Source organism: Coffea arabica, chromosome 4c (assembly GCF_036785885.1).
Source record: "Coffea arabica cultivar ET-39 chromosome 4c, Coffea Arabica ET-39 HiFi, whole genome shotgun sequence".
Classification (NCBI taxonomy): domain Eukaryota; kingdom Viridiplantae; phylum Streptophyta; class Magnoliopsida; order Gentianales; family Rubiaceae; genus Coffea; species Coffea arabica.
This window is the reverse complement of record NC_092316.1, coordinates 46082463-46092901: the sequence shown is the minus strand read 5'-3', so window position 1 is coordinate 46092901 and position 10439 is coordinate 46082463. Positions and strand designations below refer to the sequence as shown.

Genomic DNA, 10439 nt, shown 5'->3' with positions numbered 1-10439 from the left:
GGATCAAGCGTGGAAAATGGCTCCTGAGAGCCCTTGTATCCTACCTTGTGCTGTTACACGCTTTCCTAACTGTTTCAATTTGATTTAAATTATTAACCGCTGTTTAATTTATGTGATTGCATGTTTTGGGGCACCACTGAGCTTTAGCTCACCCCACGTTTATTGTTTTCCTTAACAGGTCCTGGAAACTGAAAGCTGGATGCTTACTCATGTTTTCCTTTTGGATTGTATTTGAATATTACAACTTATTATGTGGACTGTAATGTGTTATTTGAGATAATGCACTTTTCCTTTGGATTGCCACTTGAAGCTGGAAAACGTGTAACCTTAATTTGATTACTTAGCTTGTAAGCTGTATTATGGAATTATGCATTTTATCCATACAGATTGCGATGACTTTGTACTTTGGTAAGTAGCACGTAGGACGTTTAAGGGCCTCGACTGGCGATTTTATCATCGCTATCTTTGAAGATAATGTGGCTTTAAGGATGACTCCATTCGAGAAAACTTGTTTTTGGTAATAGATTAAGTTATCCTTTGAAAGGATTTGGGCTAGAATGCTTGCGTGAGTCCTGGCGAGAGCTGGGCAGACGGCCCGCCAACCCTTTGGTTCGCCTTAGGGGGAAGTGGGGTCGCCACAGGTGGTATCAGAGCCTAGGTTAGAAAAGTTATTCAAGAGACTTAATAGATGTGTTAGAAACCCTAATCCTCTCTAGAAATAAGAATGGAGACCTTAGTTATACGTTAAGTGATATCCGATCCAATTAGCTATTTAAGTTCTAATCTTTAAGTTTTGATCATTTTGTAGGTATGGAAAATGGAAACGGACATGCTAACGGGGTTAGTGCGGCTAATGGACATGCGGAGCCGCTTAGATCCATCTCCTACAGGCCACGAGGCGGAGGAGCTCATATACGTTACTCACCTGCTGACAGGCAACCTAGGTGTCAGTGCCGAGCCATGTACGCGTATCCCAATGAGCTAGTGTTATCCTTAGACGATGAGCGCCGCCACTTGAGGGACGCTAACTCCATCCTGATCCAGGACGTGGAGGAGCTGGGTATAATGGTGGATACTCAGTTTGACCGCATAGCTGATTTAGAGGTTAGGCTCACTGCTGAGCATCATCTACTGGAGGCTGCCCGCCTGGAGATAGAGCGGCAAAAGGCTAGGGCGACTCGATTAGCAGAGAGGATGCGTGATAGGAGCGCAGGCATCAGGGCTGATGCTGCGATGATGATGGATGAGGCCACTAGCTTTATTCAGGGTGGTGAGCAGGCAGGGATAGAGGAGGATCCGGAGGAGGACCCAGAGGAGGACCCGGAGGAGGATCCGGAGGAGGACATTGCTCCTGATAGCCCTGCTCAGGGTTAGATTAGGACTCACCTGGTTACACTAGACATAGAAGGCTAGGCAAGGGACATTAGTTATGTCATCAAGTTTTGTCTAGGTGGATGACTTACCTCTGAGGCACAATATCCCTAATTTTTGTATAAGGGATTATCTGTATGTATTTTGCTAGTCTATGTGCCTTACTTCTGGAAATGTTCCAACTTGTTATTTATATGAATTTTATGTGGAATTATATGTTAAGTGTTTTATTTATCTTTTCTCTATGTCCATATTGATTTTATTTATCAAAAAGAATGGTAATAATCATAAATAAATAATACTCTTGCCTATTTGACCTATCCTTCCGTAATAGGCATATTTAGAATATGGATCGCCAAGTGATAGGAAGGAGCCGGGGAAGACCCACTAGACAACACCCGGAAGCGGGTGGTGATAGGGAACCCGAGGTCGATCAAGACCAAGGGCAGGAAGGTGTGGCCGGAGACCGGGTGGCCACCGCAATTGACCGTATTACTGAAGTTCTCGAGCGATTGACTGATCGCCAAACCACTGAACCAGTGCATCAACCAGGAGGCCCAGTTGACTCCGATGATCGGGCACTGGAAAGATTTCTGAAATTTGGACCTCCCAAATTTTATGGAGGACCCGAGCCGGAAGTGGCCGAAGGCTGGTGGGAGAGAATCACTGAGATTTTCGCTGCCTTGAACTATACCGAGGAGCGAAAAGTGACTTTTGCTACCTTCCAGTTTGAGGGAGCTGCCCGCTCCTGGTGGAATCTAGTAAGGGTTACGTGGGAGACTAACCATACGCCAAGGACTTGGGCGAACTTCACAAGGGAGTTCAATGCCAAATTCCTTCCACCTCTCATTCAGGAGAAGAGAGAGGATGATTTCATTAGATGCAAACAAGGGGCGATGAGTGTCGCCGAATATGAAGTCCAGTTCACAAAGCTGTCACGCTTTGCACCTGAGTTGATAGCCACCGAGCAAAGGCGTGTTCGGAGGTTTGTGCAGGGTTTGAATGTGGAACTACAGGAAAGTTTAGCCGCTATAAGGATAGATACCTTCGCTGAGGCTGTTGAAAGAGCGCAGCGAGTTGAAGTAGCCAGAGCTCAAGTGAAGTCTTTTCAGTCCAAGAAAAGATTTGCTCCTAGCAGTAGTCGGGAGCCGACTGTTGGAAATGCTCCACCGGCCAAAGTGGGCCGAGGAACCAGTGGAGTGAATAGTTATGGAACACCACGAGGCACCCAAGCAAGAGGAAATGGGGCCAGGAACGCAGGGGGACGAAATAATGGAGCTAGAGTGGGACCGATTGGGAGAGGGCAATCTAGGAATAACTCGCAGGGAGGACGAGCCATAATTCCTCAATTGACCTGCACTTATTGCAAGAAAACCGGTCATACTATGGATGGATGCTGGAAGAAACAAGGAAGGTGTTTGAGATGCGGAAGTAGTGAGCACCAAATCTCTGGATGTCCAAAGGTGCAGGAAGGGACTCCTCAGAACGCTAGACCAAACACTGCTGGAGGGAGCCGGCCAACAGTTCCTGCCAGAGTGTATGCTATAGATGATCAACCCGTACCTGATTCCTCGGAAGTTGTGGAAGGTACACTTCCCATTTTTCATAGATTAGCTAAAGTGTTAATTGACCCGGGTGCAACGCATTCATTTGTAAATCCATCTTTTATGTCCGGAATAGAAGTGCAACCTGTTAGATTACCCTACGATCTTGAAATTAGGACACCAATGGGTAATAAGAAGGTAATCACTAGTTTGACCTATAAGAATTGCGAATTCTGGATTGGAGAGCGAAAAATGCTAGTGGATTTGATTAGTTTGGACATAAAAGGCTATGACGTTATCATAGGAATGGATTTCCTAGGTCACCATCATGCTAAGCTTGACTGCCGAGAAAAAATAGTGGAATTTTGTATACCTGGAGAAGCAACCCTGAGGTTAGATGTCAAAGGTAGGTTAGCATCTTCTGCTATGGTCTCGGGAATACGGGCAAGGAAAATGTTATCTAAAGGAGCTCAAGGTTTCATAGCCTTCTTGATCAATACTCCCAGTGATCAAGTAAGATTAGAAGATGTGCTAGTGGTACGGGAATTTTCGGATGTTTTCCCTGAAGAATTAATGACTTTACCACTAGAGAGAGAGGTAGAGTTTAAGATCGACTTGGTGCCTGGAACGGCTCCAATTTCTAAGACTCCGTACCGAATGGCTCCTGCCGAGCTTAAAGAGTTGAAAATCCAGTTACAAGACCTGTTGGAGAAAGGTTTCGTGAAGGAAAGTGACTCACCATGGGGAGCGCCCGTTCTATTTGTTAAGAAAAAGGACGGGAGTTTGAGGCTATGTATCGATTACCGAGGGTTAAATGAGGTTACTATTAAGAATAAATACCCTCTACCGTTGATTGATAGTTTGTTCGACCAACTGCAAGGATCAGTGGTCTTCTCTAAGTTGGATTTAAGGCAAGGGTATTACCAGTTGAAGATTAAGAAGGAAGACATACCCAAGACTGCTTTTAGTACAAGATATGGACATTTTGAGTTCGCAGTCATGCCTTTTGGTTTAACTAATGCACCAGCTGCATTTATGGATTTAATGCAGAGAATTTTTAAGAAATACCTGGACCAATTTGTAGTAGTTTTTATAGATGATATTTTGATATACTCCAAGACTCAGGAGGAACACGTTAAGCACTTGGAGATAGTATTGAAAATACTAAGAGAGCATAAGTTGTATGCAAAATTCAGCAAGTGCGAGTTTTGGTTAGATAAGATTTCCTTTTTAGGGCATAAGGTTTCCAAAGATGGAATTGCTGTGGATTCGGCAAAAGTTGAAGCCGTTATGAATTGGAAGCGGCCAGAAACTCCAACTGAAATCAGAAGTTTCTTGGGTTTAGCAGGTTATTATAGGCGATTTATCCAGGATTTTTCGAAGATTGCAGGACCTATGACCGAGCTAACCAAGAAAGGAAATAAGTTTATCTGGACTCCAAAATGTGAGTCAAGTTTTCAGGAGTTAAAGAGGCGTTTAACATCCGCTCCTGTTTTGGTGTTACCTGACGGAGACGAAGGTTATGCCGTGTACTCCGATGCCTCTGGAGAAGGTCTCGGATGTGTTTTAATGCAAAAGGGTAAAGTAATTGCTTATGCTTCCAGGAGATTGAAGCCTCATGAACAGAACTACCCAACTCATGACCTAGAGTTAGCAGCAGTGATTTTCGCCTTAAAGAAATGGAGACACTACTTGTATGGCGTGACTTTTGAGGTTTTTACAGACCATAAGAGTCTCAAGTATTTGTTCTCCCAAAAGGAACTGAATCTGAGACAAAGGCGATGGGTAGAATTTTTGGAAGATTATGATTGTTCGATCAACTACCATCCAGGAAAAGCAAATGTGGTAGCTGACGCTTTAAGTAGAAAGGCCCAAATAGCGGGGTTGATGGTTAAAGAATGGGACATGCTAGAAGAAATAAGTAATTGGAACCCTCGCTTGGAGAAATTGAAGATATTATTTGGGAATCTATCTCTGAAATCACCATTACTAGAGCGTATTAAGGAGGCTCAGGAATCGGACCCTGTGATTCAGAAGAATTTGGAGAAAGTGCAAAAAGGGGAAATCCTAGATTTTAAATTGGGGTCTGAAGGTGTATTGAGGTTCCGAGATCGTATTGTGATTCCGGCAGATGAAGAGATCAGAAAAGAAATCTTGGAAGAATCACATCGATCAAAGTATACTATACATCCAGGAGTGACCAAGATGTATCATGATGTGAAGAGTTTATATTGGTGGGAAGGTTTGAAAAAGGATGTGGCTGAGTACGTGCAGAAATGTTTGACTTGCCAACAAGTGAAAGCCGAGCATCAGAAGCCCTCTGGTTTACTGCAACCGTTGGAAATCCCTGAATGGAAATGGGATCATATAACAATGGATTTCGTAACGGGACTGCCTAAGAGTCAAAAAGGATTCGATGCAATTTGGGTAATAGTCGATCGACTCACTAAGTCTGCACATTTCCTACCTGTGAGCATGAGTTTTTCATTGGAGAAATTGGTCAAGTTGTACACAGAAGAGATCCTAAGGCTACATGGTATTCCAGTGAGTATCGTGTCCGACCGAGATCCAAGGTTTGTCTCGCGTTTTTGACAGAAATTTCAAGAGTCTTTGGGGACCAAGTTGAAATTTAGTACTGCGTATCATCCCCAAACCGACGGGCAATCGGAAAGGACAATCCAAACTTTGGAGGACCTGCTAAGATCGTGTATATTGGATTTTGGAGGTAAATGGAGTAAATATATGACCTTGGTAGAATTTGCATATAATAATAGCTATCAGGCTTCGATTCAAATGGCACCTTATGAAGCTTTGTACGGGAGAAGGTGTCGATCTCCGATTCATTGGGATGAAATTGGAGAAAAGAAGATTATAGATCCTACAGCCATACCTTGGATAGAAGAAGCCCAGGAGAAGGTGAAGCTAATTAGAGAAAGGCTTCAAATTGCCCAAAGTAGACAAAAGAGCTACGCCGACACAAGGAGGAAAGATTTGGAGTTTGAAATAGGGGACAAGGTTTTCCTAAGAGTTAAACCCTTGAAGAGCGGAGTAGTATCTAAGAAATGTAAGAAACTGAAGCCAAGGTATATCGGACCTTTTGAAATCTTGAGAAAAGTTGGGAATGTAGCATACCAGCTGAAATTGCCTGCAAGCATGGCTAAGATTCACGATGTATTTCACGTTTCCATGCTTAGGAAATATTACCCTGACCCAAGCCATGTGCTGCAACTAGAAGGAATTGAGGTGGATGAGACGTTAAGCTATGAAGAAGGACCAGTCAAGATTTTGGAAAGAGAAGTGAAGGAGCTAAGGAACAAGAAAATTCCTCTGGTAAAAATGTTATGGAGAAATCATGGGCTGGAGGAAGCAACTTGGGAATTAGAAGAGGAAATGCAGAAAAAGTATCCTAATTTATTTCATTAGAAAGTATGAATTTTGAGGACAAAATTCTTGTAAGGAGGGGAGGATGTGAGAACCTTGAAAAATAGATATATAAATTAGTGCATATTTCATTTGCATTGTTCGATAACTTCTAGCATTACTTTTAATTGTTCACAATTAAGTGTGTAAAAATAGATTTAGGTGAAAAATAATACACTTTTCCAAAGTCATGAAATTTCTTGGTTTTATTTGACTAAATTAATATCTTTAGGGTTGGATTAAATTTTCGCCTTAAAATCAAATGTTAGATTTTTATTACAAGGTCAAACTTGATTTTAATAAGAAACTAATAAAGTAAGAATGTTGGGAACCTTAATACTAATTTGTAATCTATAAAAATTCGATAAAACGGTTTAAGGTATACCAAAGTATAGTTAGGCCATTAAATCATACTTGAGGAAAATCGTTGATACTAAGTTCGAATCTAGATTCAAGAAGAGGTTAGAGGGCAAAGTGAAAAGACCAAAATGACCCTCACGATCCCCAAAATCTCCACTCCACCACAACCTCATCATGCACGGCCAAACACTCCCTCTTACAACCTGTCATTGCCGCCCACTTAGCCAATCAAAAACTCACTAACTCCACAACTCTTCTCCACTGCAGCACACAAAGCTCGGCCACACTCCAACTGAGCCAACACCATACAACCCTTTCCATTCACAGCCCCAAACTGAACAGACAACCAAGGCAGCACCGCAACATCCACCAATCAAGACCATCACCACTTCTACAAGCAAAACAATTCGCACACTCCACAAATTCTGTCCACATATATTTCAATAACCACGGTGTGACGCCCCACATCTCCCTAAGGCGGACCAAAGGGTATCCGCGGACGCCTGCCCAGCTCTCGCCAGGACTCAAGCAATTCCATTCAATTTAAAACCGAATTAAGCACTTCGATGAGAGCAACATGAATACAATAATGCGGAAGCGTTCAAGCTTAATAAGTCACTTAATGTATAACCAGTACATCGGGTAATCATGAAACGACTTCAATTCAAAGTACACATCAGGCCCCAAACATTTCAAGTTTACAATTTCCAAAAGTACAACCCAAACCAGGGCCTAGTCAAAATATATAACAGGAGTCTTAACAAAATTACAACGGATGGTTTCTCCATATTTCTCCAAGAGTCGGTCCTGTTAAGGAAAACAAAACTATAGGGTGAGCTAAACGCTCGTGAGGCCAAGAACACACATGCAAGCACGTAATCAAACAACAATCCCAACTTTAATAAATAAAGCCATGTCTTTTCAATAATCAATCTATCAAACAGGAAAAGTAATCAGAAACAATTCAAGGATATAGTAGCTCTCAGGAGCTAAGTTCCACTCGATCTGTCGATGTCATTCGTATACTTTCCCGCATTGACCCTCCTGTCAACCGGGTCGGTATTTCCATTTCCGTAGATCACCACTTTCTTCCCTCCGTCCACCGTACACCCCAAGGGCCCACAAGTCTATTTTTAGGGCGATACTCGACGAGTATGCCAAGCAAGACCTCTTATTAGGTCGAGCTTATAATCTCATGGCTCGCCCAAGTTCCCGACCAAGCCCATTGCCGGCTCGAGTCTAAGGACGGCCTATGAGTTTGGGCGTCCCCCATTCATTTGGTAGTCGAGGAGATTCACTCCAACGACACAATCATTCATGACATGACATTGCATTTCATTCATTCATTCAATACATTTCATTCATTCATTCATTCATTTGAAATTAGAACGAGTGCGATAAAGTACGCACCCGCCCTTATTTTTAAAACTCCCAACAAGTATCACAATAGCAAGTATCAAATTCATACACTTGACACTCACCGAGCAATTCAATAAGAATTATTTTCTGGGAGTTCAAGTGTCCGCGGTGAGATCCTCTTGAAGGTCTCCTTGCGCGCCTGGCAATTTAATAGCGAATAATCATACAATTAACCTACTTATCAAGAAGATTGTACATTAGTACAATCTAAGGATTATTTCGCAAAAAGGAACCTCAATTACACGTAAATCGAGGTTCAACTTGCCTTATATCATGTACAATATTATTTGAGTTTTGATCATGAAAATCGTAAACAAAACGTTTAAGAACATCAAAAGAATAAAGAGTTTTTGAAAAAACTCTATTTCTTTGAAGTTGGAAAATTTTTCAGTTTTACGATAAATTTTTGAAAAATCGTAACTCGCTCGATATAAGTCGAGAATTGGAAAACTTTATACCGTTGGAAACCTCTTAGAGAGTACTATAAGTTCCTAGAAGACACTTTTCCATGAATCGAAGTGGAAAGTGATCAAAAATGGGCTTGAAGACGCAGCTTCCGTTTACAAGGCAGAATTAAGTTGGATTTCGGCCAACTTTGAAAATTCGGCACGATTCGCACGTTGCAAACCGGCCTCTGAAATTTTCAGCTCAATTAGTGTTGCAAGTGAAGTGTAGGACAAAACAAGAGGATCAAAAATCGGAGTTTCGAGCACCGAGATACGGTAGCCCGAAGTTGAGCAAATTCAAGACTGGATGAGGATTTTCCAGATTTGAACCTCTAACTTTAGTAATTCAATTGGGTATCGAAACGAACTTGAATCGGCACCAAAATTGGTGGTATTTCAATACTATATGGAAAGTATCTCTCTATCGAATTTCGGGGAAAAATACCTTCGGCAAGGTAGTTAATGAGCCAACCGAAGTTCATGAAAATTCCTAAGGCATTCTGCCTTTGACTTTCATTTTCCAAATTTCCAATCGTTTAACCAAGAAGGTTATCCAACCATGGTTCATTTGTAAAATAAGGGTCTAAGATACACCCATAATATCTTTGGTAAGTGTTTAATATCAAAAACATCAACTAACAAGTTCACTCCAAGATTTGGTTCCAAACCAGTCCAACATTAGGGTTTTTCCAAAACAGAGCAGTCCACATGTTTCAGTCACAACTCAGTCATTATAGCTCGAAATCGAGCATGGCTTACGCCGTTGGAAAATACATTCATAGGGTTAAAATATCACAGAAGAAATCATTTCCAAATTCGGCACCCATCTGGTTCAAATTTGGGCATCAAGTTGCTGCCTGAACACTTCATTCCAGATGAACAGAGCAACAGGACAGCGAGCTTAAAACATTTGGTTCGGCTTGGTCACAAAGAATCAGAACGTACATTATATACCAAATTAAAGCTAGGAATGTCTAGTTTCAAACGCCACCGACGGCACATGATTTCGACATCCGAGGACAGAGTTATAGCCAAAATACTACTGCTGGTCAGAGACATACGCGAATCAGTTTCCAGATTTGCTGGTTTCGAAAAAAAATTCATTTGCTCCATCAAACCTCAATATTTTCCAATGAAATTTTTCACACATCTAATACATCCTATAAACATCCAATTCAAGCCATTAAACCATTAAAATTTGGCCTGGAAATGGCCGAACATAGCAGGGGCAAAATCGGAAGTTTTAGCCTCTTACACCCAAAGAAGTTTCCACTAATTACCCATCACTAATGCATCATTATAATCACTAAACCAACAATATAATCACCATTAATCATCACATCAGCAACAACAACCCAAGTGTGGGAATTCCAAGAGCCCACAATCACATTTTTACACCATAAACAAGTAACTAAGTGCATGCATGAGCTTAATCTTGTCATATAATCTCCAAAAGATAAGAATCCAAGGGTTGATCATTACCTACTCCTTTGGTTTGCAAGGTCGGAATTTTCGGCCCTCTTGAAGCTCCAAGAAACCGTGAGAGCTCCCTTCCTCCTTAGTTAGATGTAGTCTCCAAGTGGTTTGCTAAGAGATCTCCAAGTTTGGTGTGGTTTGGGTGGATTTTGGTGCATGGATTGAAGATGAAAAATGAAGAACAATGGAGAGCTCTTCTCCTTCTTGTTGTTCGGCCAAGTGAGGTGAAGAGAGAGAGAGTGCTGATGCAATTGGCTTCCAAAGGAAGATTCTTTGTGTGGTGCAAAATGCACCTCAAAGTCAACTTGAAATAGTGCAATTTAGGGTGCGTTTGGACTCGATTTTTCTCGCGCGTTTGGTTCACTAGTGCACTAAACCTCCAAGGCATATATATTCTTGTAAA

At 41.8% G+C, this 10439-nt stretch overlaps 1 protein-coding gene across 1 annotated transcript; it reads left to right on the top strand.

Moving 5' to 3' along the window:
- The first annotated feature begins 392 nt into the window (after positions 1-392).
- Positions 393-5507, top strand: LOC140004827 (uncharacterized). Its single transcript, XM_072044978.1, has 6 exons — positions 393-408; positions 809-1278; positions 1716-2132; positions 2226-3668; positions 3966-4467; positions 4747-5507. The coding sequence occupies exons 1-6, from the start codon at positions 393-395 to the stop codon at positions 5505-5507; spliced, it is 3609 nt and encodes a 1202-aa protein (XP_071901079.1).
- The last annotated feature ends 4932 nt before the right edge of the window (positions 5508-10439 follow it).

What these genes read in the sequence shown, in the direction of transcription:
- LOC140004827 (XM_072044978.1), top strand. An exon ending in ACTCACCATGGGGAGCGCCC is followed by an intron (nt 3,669 to 3,965) that starts GTTCTATTTGTT and finishes GATTTAATGCAG; the next exon opens with AGAATTTTTAAGAAATACCT. An exon ending in CTCCGATGCCTCTGGAGAAG is followed by an intron (nt 4,468 to 4,746) that starts GTCTCGGATGTG and finishes ACTACCATCCAG; the next exon opens with GAAAAGCAAATGTGGTAGCT.